The sequence below is a fragment of the Periophthalmus magnuspinnatus genome, chromosome 1 (assembly GCF_009829125.3).
Source record: "Periophthalmus magnuspinnatus isolate fPerMag1 chromosome 1, fPerMag1.2.pri, whole genome shotgun sequence".
In the NCBI taxonomy this organism is placed as follows: domain Eukaryota; kingdom Metazoa; phylum Chordata; class Actinopteri; order Gobiiformes; family Gobiidae; genus Periophthalmus; species Periophthalmus magnuspinnatus.
The window spans coordinates 18337997-18351167 of record NC_047126.1 but is presented as its reverse complement, the minus strand read 5'-3'; the positions used below and the strand labels follow the sequence as shown (position 1 = coordinate 18351167).

Genomic DNA, 13171 nt, shown 5'->3' with positions numbered 1-13171 from the left:
CGCATCAGCGCAATCACCATCACCTGCTGTGGGTATAAGAAGACTCGGCAGACAACACTCGGAGCCAGACCGTCCGCGTGTAAAACGTGAATGTTCCAGCTCTGTTTTTGCATTCCTGTTACCCGCCTGCTTGTTCTCATTTTGGATTTTGCCACCTTTCCAGACTCCTGCCCTTGCCCGCTCCTGCCTCTACGCTCCGGTACAGTCATCCCGCTCCGCATTGCCTGTCTTGGTCTCCGGCGTCCCGCCTGCCTCTTACCCTGGGTCCCACTCTTTGGACTACGCAGGCCCTGTCTGTCCTGGTCTCATCTCCGCTCTCGTCTTCACTCCAGTCCCGGCTTCCCGCTTTCTCCGTCCGTCCTGCCTGCCTCCTGCTTCCTGGTTCCTCGTGTGTGTCATTTGAACTTTTTAAGACTTTTGATTCACAAACTTGTCAATAAACTTTGTCAACCTGCTCTGAGTCCGCATACTTTGGTCCTGACCCGCACCGTTACGACACATATGTAACTTTGTAGCAAAAAATAGAACATGTTTTCTTTGTTTTGGTTGCTTATTGCACTGAAAACATGGATCCTAACTCCTAACACAAACCTGACTTGTTCTGTTTATTTCTATGCAAATGTTCCTTTGGCTGTAATATTCCACCATCTGGCATAAAACCCATCTATCCTCATGGAGAATGTTCCAAAGTATGATTTTACCACTCCTGTCGATCTACTGCCGGTCTTTTTAGTTCCTGCAGTAGATTTTGTTCACTCTTTGGCCAAAAGAGTGAGACGCCGAAGACGAGGAAAGCGGGCAGGGGCCTTGGTGCGCCTCCGGAGACGCGGCGCTCGCACGCCCCTACCTGGAATTTTCCTGTCTAACGTTCGCTCACTCAGCAACAAGACGGACGAACTGGCGCTGCTGATGAGGAGAAACAAAGACTTCTCTTCCTCTTGCGTCTTATGCTTCACGGAGACATGGCTCAATGAGCGTATCCCGGACTGTGCGCTTCAACTGGAGGGATTCCAACTCCTCCGCGCGGACAGACAACGGGGACTCTCCGGGGGAAAGACGAAAGGTGGAGGTGTCTGTTTCTTCATCAACAACGCCTGGTGTACGGATGTGACTGTGATCTCCCAACACTGCTCTCCCGCCGTGGAATATCTTTTCATTAACTGTAGGCCTTTCTATTCTCCACGTGAGTTCACTTCATTCATTCTGGCCGCTGTTTACATCCCTCCGTGCGCGGACACGCACGAGGCCCAGCGCGTGCTCGCGGAGCAGATTCTGGATGTGGAGCGAACCTTCCCGGACTCTTTACTGATCATCCTGGGGGATTTTAATAAGGGAAATCTGAGCCAGGAACTACCCAAATATAAACAGTTTATTAATTGCCCGACGAGAGAGCAGAAGACGCTGGATCACTGTTACACAACGGTCAGTGGAGCCTACAGAGCCGTGCCCCGCGCTGCTCTAGGATACTCTGATCACGTCATGGTTCACCTCATCCCTGCTTACAAACAACGGCTGAAACTCTCCAAACCTGCTGTGAGGACTTCTAAGAAGTGGACCAGTGAGGCTGTGGAGGAGCTTCGCACGTGTTTGGACACTACAGACTGGGATGTGTTTAAGGCTGCCACAGACAGTTTGGATGAGTACACAGACACTGTGACGTCATACATTCAGTTCTGTGAGGACAGCATCATTCCATCATGCACCAGGGTGACTTTTAACAACGACAAACCCTGGTTCACACCCAGACTTAGACATTTGAGGAGGGAAAAGGAGATGGCTTTCAGGGCAGGAGATCGTGAAGGCTACAGGCGTTGCAAGTATGCGTTTAGCAAAGAGGTGGAAAAGGCTAAAGCGAAATACAATACACGTCTGGAGCAGCAATTCTCCACCAACGACTCTGCTTCTGTCTGGAGAGGGCTTAGGCAAATCACCAACTACAGGCCCAAAGCCCCTCCCGCCGTGGACAACAAACAACTAGCAGAAAAGTTAAACGGCTTTTATGCGAGGTTTGAAGTTTCACACCCCTCCCCCTCCTCCCCCACCATCATGGACATTACCTCCAAACCCACCTCGGACCCCCCCTCCTCCCCCACTGCCCTCACAGTTGTGGAGCAGGACGTGACTAAGCTTTTCAGGAAGCAGAATCCCCGTAAGGCCGCGGGCCCAGACGGTGTCTCTCCTTCCACCCTTAGACACTGTGCTGAGGAACTGGCTCCTGTCTTCACGGACATTTTTAACACCTCCCTGGAGTCATGTCATGTCCCAGCCTGCTTCAAGCTGTCCACCATTGTCCCCGTCCCCAAGAAGCCCAGGATCACTGGACTCAATGACTACAGACCTGTGGCGCTGACGTCTGTAGTCATGAAGTCATTTGAGCGCCTGGTCCTGCACCACCTCAAGTCCTTCACCTCCCCCCTCCTGGACCCTCTGCAGTTTGCCTACAGAGCCAATCGGTCTGTGGACGATGCCATTAACCTGGCCCTTCACTTCATCCTCCAGCATCTGGACTCCCCGGGAACCTACGCCAGGATCCTGTTTGTGGACTTCAGCTCTGCATTCAACACCATCCTCCCTGCTCTGCTCCAGGACAAGCTCGCTCAGCTCAACGTGCCTGACTCCACCTGCAGGTGGATCACTGACTTCCTGACAGACAGGAGACAGCGCGTGCGGCTGGGGAAGAATGTCTCGGACACTCGGACTATCAGCACAGGATCTCCACAGGGCTGTGTACTTTCTCCCCTGCTCTTCTCCCTGTACACCAACTGCTGCACCTCCAGCCACGACTCCGTCAAACTGGTTAAGTTTGCGGATGACACCACCCTCATCGGACTCATCTCGGACAGCGATGAGTCTGCCTACAGGAGGGAGGTGGACCGGCTGGTGTCCTGGTGCAGCAGCAACAACCTGGAGCTCAACGCCCAGAAGACAGTGGAGATGATCGTGGACTTCAGGAAAGTCACAGCCCCCCTGCCTCCCCTCACCCTGACGGACTCCCCCATCACCACTGTGGACTCTTTCCGCTTCCTGGGCACCTGCATCACCCAGGATCTCAAGTGGGAGCCGACCATCAGCTCCCTCATCAAGAAAGCCCAGCAGAGGATGTTCCACCTGCGGCAGCTGAGGAAACGCAAGCTGCCAGTCCAGATGATGGTGCAGTTTTACACGGCCATCATTGAGTCCATCCTCACCTCCTCCATCACTGTGTGGTTCGCTGGGGCCACTGCCAGGGACAGACAGAGACTGCAGCGCATTGTGCGCTCTGCTGAGAAGGTGATTGGCTGCAGCCTTCCATCTATACAGGACCTGTACGTCTCCAGGACTCGGGGGCGAGCAGGCCGTATAGCAGCTGACACCTCTCACCCTGGACATGGACTATTTGAGCCACTTCCCTCTGGCAGGAGGCTACGGTCCATTGGGACCAGAACCTCTCGCCATAAGAACAGTTTCTTCCCCTCTGCTGTTTGTCTCATGAACACTCTATAATATCTGCACTAAACTGGACACTTTATAACACCGGTCACTTTAATAAGCCACTTTGCACTGTTGTTCTGATGCTGCTATTGTACATATTTTTTCCCTTTAAGTATTTCATTTGATTTTTCTAAGCATATCTTTTTAACTTTGTGCATGCTCTTATTTGTATTTGTATTTATTCAGTGTGTTTATGTTGCACTTTTTCACCGTATCAAGTTCCTAGTTTGTGAACTGTGTTCACAGACTATGGCAATAAAAGTCTTCTGATTCTGATTCTGATTCTGATTAACTTTCTATTTCCATGGAATCATGCAGGTGATAATTCACCTCCACGAAGTTCCATAGTGTAGCTTTTATCAGAAGATGAGCACACAGGCCTCATCAGTCCCTCTGTTTGCAGCTCCAGTGGATGCACGTCTTGTAAATGGAGAGAGGCGCTGCTCGGGGCACGTGGAGATGAAGCACCGGGGCCAGTGGAGGACTCTGAAGGTGAGCCCCAGCCATAGGTCCTCTCGCACGGTGGGTTTTGTGGGTTTTGTAGAATTGGCTTGTCGACAGATGGGCTGTGGTTCAGCGACGTCTGTTAAGTTTCTACTTAACACCATGGATCATAAACCCGCGTGGGAGGTCCACTTCTCCTACCAGGGCTCAGACCGAACCATCCAACAGTGCAAAGAGAGCGCATTATCCCGAGGAAAAGTGGAGGCCGTGGAGTCCTATGCTTCAAGGACCATGGTGGAGTGTTCAGGTGTGACACATATTTAAGGAGACATGTGGAGATAGACTATCTCAGTTTGAGTTTTTGTTTTACTCTTGACCATTTAAATAACTCTGCAGGTCCAATCTGTATCCCTCTTAAAGGAGACTGTCTATTTTGCAAAATCACCTTTTAGAAGCTCTTAACCATGTTGCAATTGCGTTCCCTCATCAAGTTGCTCATTTCTAGTTTAGAAAATATCTCTCTATCAGAGTTGTATTTAGGTTGGTTCATGCATGTTTAGCAGTTCTGTTTTGTCCTGCATCTTTGACAATACAAAAACCTTAAATTATCATTAAATGCAAATAAAACTTGGTATATGATTTTTTTTCCCCTTAAATATTTAAGTGATGTGCTGCAAATCTTTATACACTAAATGGTACATTGATTGAAAGAGTCACCACCTATAAATATCTTGGGTTTTGAGTTGACAAAAACATATCCTTTAAAATACATTTCTTGGAATTATGTAAAAGTTTAAGATCAAAATTATCATTTTATAATAGAAATACATTTTGTGGATACAAGATTTGTTTCTATTATAAAATGATGATTTGAATTACAGAAAATAAATTGTTTAAGCACCTTTCTTTCTGTACTAGAATATGGAGATATAATATACATGCAGACTTCAGCCTCTATTTTGAAATGTTTTGATACACGTGATGAATTTAAACCCATCACTGTACACGCATGGTAAAAGTAGGCGGACCATCCCTATGTGTCATAAGATAACAACACTGTCAAATGTATTCATAAATGACTACTTGAAGGACTGCCTGAATATCTCACTTGTTTGTTGAACTCATGAAAAAGAGAGTGTGGTACTCTCACTGGGCTCTCCCTCACTGGGCTCTCCTCTCCATTTCATTTATTTTAAAGAAGAATAAATTAAATTAAATGAATGAAAATGAAAAATCTGAGACTTTAGTGCTAAAAAATGTCAGTTTTCAACTATCCCCTGCCCCCTCCCATTGTATGTACATATACCAGTACCATTGTTGTTCTAAATTCTATGAATGAACTGTGTCACGTGTCACCAGGTGTTTTTGGTCATCAAATTTCTTTTGTGCACAGAAACATTGGTTATAGTTACCTGATTACACCTGTTATAGTTTTGTTGCAATGTAAATGTGTCCATTTGATTAGGCCTATTTGATGGCTATGTAAAACTATAACCTATTTGTTCTCTCCTCTTCTCTGCAGAAACCCTGAGAATTGCTACTATTTCTTCTTGCTCTGGGACTGTAAGGGTGAAGTCTGATCAGGATTGGTTGCACGTTTGTGTTTCGGAGACCCCCGGCGTGGACCCCTGGATGGCAGGCCTGATGTGTGCGGAGCTGGGCTGTGGGATCACCGGACAAACCAGATACACCAATCAACAAACCACTGTCCCCTCCAGGAATATTCAGTGTTTAAGGAACGAGACGCAGCTCCACCAATGTCCCTCCACACAAAGCGACTGCAAAAAAGTGCTCTACCTCGACTGCGACAGTATAGCCCACAGATTTTATTTTTATAAATTACCTGTCTATATCTATTCATGGATTTCAGCTTCCTGTCATAGTCAACATTTTGAGGACTTTTCTCCAATTCAAAAGATAAAACATTCTGTTTTAAATGGTTAATCTCTATGGTAACCAACCTAATTGAGTATTATTCTGAAACTCATGGACAGATGGCCCTCCTGTAGTTGTACCATTATTGTTAGAGGGTACACTGCCTTCTTGTGTCTAAGAATTTACAGATGGCAGACTCCCTACAAGAAAAGTTGCATAATGAACCTTTTAAATTGAGCTTGTGAACAAATTTCTTTGGTTTTTAATTTGTCAAAGTCTGATCTCAGAAGCTTACAAAGGCCAGGCCTGGTTAGTGCTTTGATCTGAAACCTCTGGGAATATCAGATGCCCCGGTGGGGCGCCAGTGGCAAAAAACTTTGTGGTCGTTGTGTCCTTAAGCAAGACACTTCACCCACATTGTCTAGTATAAATGTGGTGTGTGTATGAGTATTGGTGGTGGTCAGAGTGGCCGATGGCGCAGATTAGCAGTCTCCCTGCCTTCATTCTGCCCAAGGGCAGCTGTGGCTATGACAGTAGCTTACCACCACTGTGGGGTGAATGAACAATTCACTGTAAATCACTACAGCAGTATTTCTAATTACTATCCCCATGAAACAAAAACTGGCACCAAGCTCAACCTATTCTCTGTCAGCACAGAAAATGTATCGTTATTATGGCGTCATTAAAGGTTCTTAAAATTCCCTCTTGTGAGCTTTAAGCCATGCTATAATGCTGTTACCTCCTCAAAAACATGGAGTTGTGTTTTGTTTCATTCACACATGTTTGAGTAACTCTTTATTATTAGTCTGTCTACACCTCCAAAACTCAAAATGCTCTGTTCCACCTTGTGATGTCATGAAACAGTACTTTTCAAGTTAACAAGTACCTTTTACCTTTGTTCAGTAGAGACTGGAAATTTCAGGGCTGAAATTATCCAAGTGATTTTATTGAAGGTATATGGGGTTTAAAAACATAGTGGAGCAGTTCCTGTATCATCTCATGATATAAACTAAATTTATAATGTACTCAGTGTATTTCTCATCATTTTCTGCTATGCTTGACTAGTCTTTCTCTTTCATTCATCCAGACACATACAGTATAAGACTTGTTGGTGGACACAGCCAGTGCAGAGGCGTTCTCGAAGGGAAGAATGGTGTGGAGTGGAGGCCTCTCATTCATGGCTGGGGTCCCTTCAGAGAGTCACAGTTATCAAACCTGTGCAAAAAGCTGGGCTGTGGTGCAATCATATCATCCACAGAGGTGTACCTCCCCGACCACCAGCCACTGTGGCAAACCAGTTATGAGTGCGACAGCTTTGAACGCTGCAAAAAGTGGTCGCACCAAGAAGCACATACTGTCCTCAATATGTCCTGTACCGGTAAAAATCACACTCGATAATGGTGATTTTTTTATTTTTTTTATTAATAAACAAACATGCAAAGACAGAAAAACATAAACATAGGACGTATGTACGGACGTACATAACAACAAAGATGAAAACATTTAAATAAATAAAATAAAATAAAAATACATTAAATTAAATAAAAATAATCCCAGATAGTGGTCTCACAGTGCCAAAATCTCAAACTGTGGGGTTTAATTGTTAGGGCCTGTGTCTGATTTTTATTTGTTGTAGTTTAGATAAATGCCCTTTATAGAAAACATCGTAGCTAAATAAGATTGTAATATAAAATCAAAGCATTTTACACAGCATTTTATTATGTATCAATTAGCACAGAAGTTACTAACAGGGTCACCTTCCTCCCTTGAGACACATTGTTACTAAGAATGATGGGAAATGACTGCCTCACATTTTTTGCCACCTGCTTGTGTCCATTGAGATGTTATTAATTTGACTAGAATGTTACACAGTATGGAATTATCAATCTTTATTTACTTACCTTACTTATCTTGAAAAGCATGATTTCTCACTGTGAGTAGGCTTGCCTGTCCACAGATCTGACCCATAAATTGACCTTGTGGCGTCATCTGTTTAGTTTCATGTAGGTGGATAGGTTTAATGTCCTGCTGTGGAACATTTAAGGCAAAGCAATAACATCTCCATGGAGAATGCAGGTGGCTGTCTCTTCTAAAAAAAAAAAGTAACACATTGCTCCTTTAAAAGTATCTAATGTTATGTTAACTTTGAACATCATTCAGTCCACAGTGCATTTTGCATGTTTGGGATTAGGTTCAGATTATTGAAATGACACTTAAATCAGATTACATCAGATGTAACAGTTTCTGATTGTTCATACTTGACAAATGCAGTTTGCTTTTTTTGCTTAATCTTCCTGTGACATCACACAACATGCCTTTCACTTCTAACCAAATTTATTTCATACAAATGATGCTAGGGGACAAAAGTCTTGTATCTTACTTATGACAAACATTAGATTAGATTAGAATTAAGATATATCCAATATATCCAAGGTTGTTGTAGGTAATGCTCCTCCTGCTCGCACTGCTGGTTTAGAAGGGAGCAGGCACTTAACAACACTGTCAATCAAACCTGTTGCTAACGATAGCAGGAGTGACCTCAGGGAAAGAGAGCACCTGACTTTTCTGTTTATAATGTTCATATCTTGGTTTACAGGTTTAAAATAGCAAAATAAAAACCAGGATAATGTAGCGCAGATTAATATGAATATTTTAACACCAAAATGACGAGCCTGACAGCAGCAGTTACGGAGGGAGGGGTGACAGTTTTTCAATAGAAAGTGAATTGATGGAGCCAGAAGCTCGCCCGTGCTCACTTTCTATTTGGAATGTGGTAGCTAGCAGGTTAGCTATGTCCATTTATATATACAGTCTATGGTTCCTGCACAAGAGTTGTCTATAAATATACAGTTGCACACAGATTGTGTTGTAATCGCACTCTGGTGAGTGACTTAATGTGGGGACTCAGAGTGTCAAAAATAAAAATGAAATTTATTAAACATTTTTATATGTTGTTTTCTGTGAATATAGCATTAATGCCCTATAATTCCCCCTCTGGAAACTTATTTATTTAACCTGTTGGTTATTCTAACATGTTTTTATGTCTTGACAGAGGCTATAATGCTGGTGAATGGGGGTAACAGATGCGCTGGATGGGTTCAAGTCAAATATGGCGGCATGTGGCATCATTTGTGTCATGATGACTTCACTCTGATTCACGGGTTTATCGGGTGCAGAGACATGGGCTGTGGATTTCCTCAGAATCTTCCACCATCAAATATCAGACAGAGCGTAAAAGACACTCTGAACATAAGCTGTAGTGGTCATGAACAGCGACTGACGGACTGCCGTATCTCCTCAACACCAGCAGAGAGCAGTAGTGCTGAATGCAAGCCTGCTTTTCTCATGTGTGACAGTAAGTATATGCTATTTCTTTACTAAATAGTCATATTTCAGTGCCGCAGTATGGCTAGGGTTTGGGCATAGAACACATACTGTACTGGACCTTTTATGAATTTCTCTCCTGGTCTCCCCACCCAATTTCACCCCACTTACTGGTCTGACTAAAAAAAGCTTGTATGCAATTTGGTCCCATTTTGCATGACAAAAATCATATAAAAATAGGAAATAAAGCCATTCCTAACTTGACTTCTGCTTCCTTGGATACTGGGTGTGCTCTGCTCTTTCTTGCAAATGTGGTATTTCAAAACTGTAATATCTGGATAAAGTCACTGTACCTGATTGTATGAAAACATCTTAAAACCATGAAAAATACAACTGCTTTATTTGAAACAATTTTAAGTTCATCCTCACTTATATTATGTATTTCTAGCATCTTAATTATTCACCACAACTTTCAGAGGCCAGTTTACAACATTCAGAGGCCAGAGTTTTGCCGTCATAGTAATCCTATGACTAATTTTAACAACTAGCATGCTAAGAGCACCATCCCTGTTTCCCTGAGGATAAAACACTAGACAGTACACTGCAGTCTCTCTTTTATGAGCTGCTTATACAATCTCTACTGTGGTAAAACTATTTCAGCTCTGTGCCAGTATTTTTTAATTGCTTGCAGTTTCATGACATAGTACCAAGGATGGGTTATACAAGAATATACCAACCAGATTTTGTTTTCTTGCAGTATATCCATCGGCGCCTGAAATGTCCATGTTTTCCACTTTGGCAGATGTTGCACCACAAGCGCTAACTGGGTACAGAGGCCATCGGGTCCTTGTCACATGTAGTGTTACCTCACCGCATCGAGTGAGCTCCTTTAATCTGAAGTTTTATTCCCACGGCTTGTTAATGTCCCTGGAAAACAAAACTGCTGTGGACAACACTGCTCACTTTATGTTGGGAGAACAGATCCAAGAAGGAAAATATCAGTGCAGTTACGACTATGAGCTCAGTCCTGGGATCTTCTCTGAGCACGGAGGGTTCACTCTCAAAATCAAAGGTTGAAAATTCACAAATTTTAGAGCCAAAGCAATAATAACATTTTTCTAGATGTTTACAGGAGCTTTTTGTAATATTTCTAATCCTCAAGTAAAGTTCATTTCCAATAACATGTTAATACAGTATTTCTAAAATGTAAATTCAAGTCAAAAATGTTTTGAAATCTACAACCTCAGAGTGCGATGCATTGTTTCTATTTTAGTAAGTCTAAATCTGCTCCTGCATCAGCCTCAAGGTTTTGATTTGTTACTCTTTCTCTTGCATACAGTATGTTAAACAGCCATAGCTAACCATTTTTATATTGCCTTAAAAACTCCTTTTCAGAAGCGTCATATGTGCGTTTGATGGGAGCAAAGAGCCGGTGTCTGGGCAGTCTGGAGCTGGAACACAGAGGAGAGTGGAGGCCTGTGAGCCAGCAGCTGTGGGGCCTGAAGGAGGCTGCAGTCGTGTGCAGACAGCTGGGCTGTGGCTCTGTGCTGCACACACACACACAGAGCAGTGTGAATGAGCTGCAGCCTGTGTGGAGCTTCTTCTCTGACTGTGAGGGCTCTGAAGGGGCTCTGCTGAGCTGTGGCTCTGTCAGGGAGGGCATGTCTGCCTCCACTGTCCACGTGCTCTGCTCAGGTACTGGCAATATGTTACTTAAACAGGTTAGTGTCAGAGTAATGTCCAATTATATCAAAGGTCAGGGGTTCAATTCCAACTCTTAACAATGCAACTCTGTTTATGTGTCCATGGCCAAAACACTACAGTGGTCGTGTGACACTCTGACCAGTGAGTCAGGTAAATAAACAATGCAAGGTAAATCCAAAGCATTATGATGATGATTCTTATGGACCAGTTTGTCTCCTATAGCAAGCCTTATGCACATTGTTGTTGTTTAGTCTTGATTTTTAAATAACAGTGGTGTGCAATGCCAGTTAGGAAAATCAAACACTCTAAGATTTGGGGTAGTGGACACACTATACACCACACTTCATGATCAGCTGAACCTTTGCATTTACTTGTATTGTTCTTTGCAGAAATCTTAGCTCCTCCCACCATTACAGTTTTGACAGACAGACTTTATCCTGAAGATACAGAGCATGTATTAGTCTCTGAGGGCCACAGCGTCTTTGTGAACTGTTCTGTGGAGGCTCACTTTCCTGGAGGTCGCTTCTCTCTACTCTTCAGCGGTGCCAAAAAACCCAGACTGACTGAAATCCCGAGCAACTATTCAACCATTTTCATTCTACATGTCAACAAAGCCCACAGCGGAAACTACAGCTGTGTCTACTACAACACAGTTCATGAGCGAGACTTCACTTTTCAGAGCAAGACAGTTGCCATCACAGTCCAAGGTAATTGTACATTTAAAAGAACGGTATGTATTCCATGTCTTACATTACAATTTAATTTATTACAATCACTACTGAATCTGGGTTGCCCGTGCATATAGAGGACACATACAAGTTTTCCTCATTGTCAGTATATGGACAGCGCACACTGCACAGAGGCACCGGTTAACGACCAGCTGCAGATGCCGGGGTTCAGGTAATAAGGAGTCAGATCAGAGAGTTGTTTTAGGTTTAAACCAACTGAATTTCAGCAGTGAAACTAGCAACCAAAATGAGACTCATTTATTATCAGTAAAATCTATATTTGATTTGAGCACGTTAACCTCATAAACTCTGGGGACACAACCTTTCATATATTGAACGATATAATATGTAATACGATGTCATTATTGTGACAGGCCTAGTCATGTTTAAACAAACTATATATAAGGTTTTAATAAAATTTTATGAAAACATGTCTTGGCAGTTGTCTTTGGATATGAAATACGACTAGATGCCATACAACATATTTGATAGTACTTGAATACAACTACTTCTTAGATCCTTAGATCCTTAGATCCTTAGGTCCTAAAGTAAAACCCATTTACTCTGGCAACTGGAGAAGATATATATGACCATGTTTCCTTCAAAGGAAGTGCATGCAAGATTTTTATTTTAGAAATAAACTCAAAACAAGTTAACTTGTTTTAAAAATAGCCACCCTTTGCTGTGAATTCTGGTTTGCACTTTTGGCATTTCTTGACCCTGAGAAGGCAGAGCTTTGAAATGAAAACTATTTCAGGAGACGACATCAAGAAGCTCATTGAGAGAAGGACAAGGTTTTGCAGCACAGTCGACAAAGCAAAGGCTGGCTACTTTGAGGATTTGAATATAAAATATAAAAAATATTTTGTTTAGTTATTTCACTTTTTTCTTCACTACATAATTCCATATATGTTGCATCATATATCTGATGCATTCTGTATGTATATCAGATGTAGAAAGTAAACATAAAGGAAAAAAAAAAAAAAGACTGAATGAGAGGGTGTGCCCAAACTTTTGACTGGCAGTGTATGTCGTCAACATCAACATCCAAAATGGAGGGGCAATTTATGTGCAAAGAGTCATCTGTTTTTATTAGTCTAATCTATTGTGTAATTTAGACAAATTTTGGCCCTTATTAACATCAGGGTTGCTTAGTAACAGCTATGCAGGTAACAGCTACCTCTGTGTATGTCACATCTGCTGCCCGTGTCCAAACAGGACAGGATTTTTTGTAAAATCTCAAATATAATGATGTTTTAGTGATGTGAGTTGTCTAACCTGTCATACCCACTTTCATTTCTTCACAGAGTCTCATGATATAATGTTGTATGATGGACAACAGCAAAATGATGGCACTAAAGCCTGTTCTGGGACATTGTTCATGAGAAGGGAGCATCACAAATGAAGGTGACTGCAGAATCCTCAGGCTGGGACTTAAAACACGCTTCTATAGTGTGCAGACAACTGGGCTGTGGTGAAGCCGTTTCTACCTCAAAAATCCATCTTCAAACTTTTGAATCCATGTGGCGTTTTTTCTCCAACTGTGCTGGGCCCGAGGAGGCGCTGCTCAACTGTGGACATATCGATGAGTGGTTTTCTCACACTGCCATTCAAGTGCTCTGTGC

The 13171-nt window shown here is 43.0% G+C and overlaps 1 protein-coding gene across 1 annotated transcript; it reads left to right on the top strand.

The window, feature by feature from the left end:
* Positions 1 to 3837: 3837 nt before the first annotated feature.
* On the top strand, positions 3838 to 11227 carry LOC129456476 (scavenger receptor cysteine-rich type 1 protein M130-like). The gene is made up of 7 exons (XM_055223819.1): positions 3838 to 4222; positions 5438 to 5725; positions 6878 to 7168; positions 8843 to 9145; positions 9872 to 10186; positions 10510 to 10835; positions 11208 to 11227. The coding sequence occupies exons 1-7, from the start codon at positions 3838 to 3840 to the stop codon at positions 11214 to 11216; spliced, it is 1917 nt and encodes a 638-aa protein (XP_055079794.1). The 3' UTR covers positions 11217 to 11227.
* Positions 11228 to 13171: the final 1944 nt, after the last annotated feature.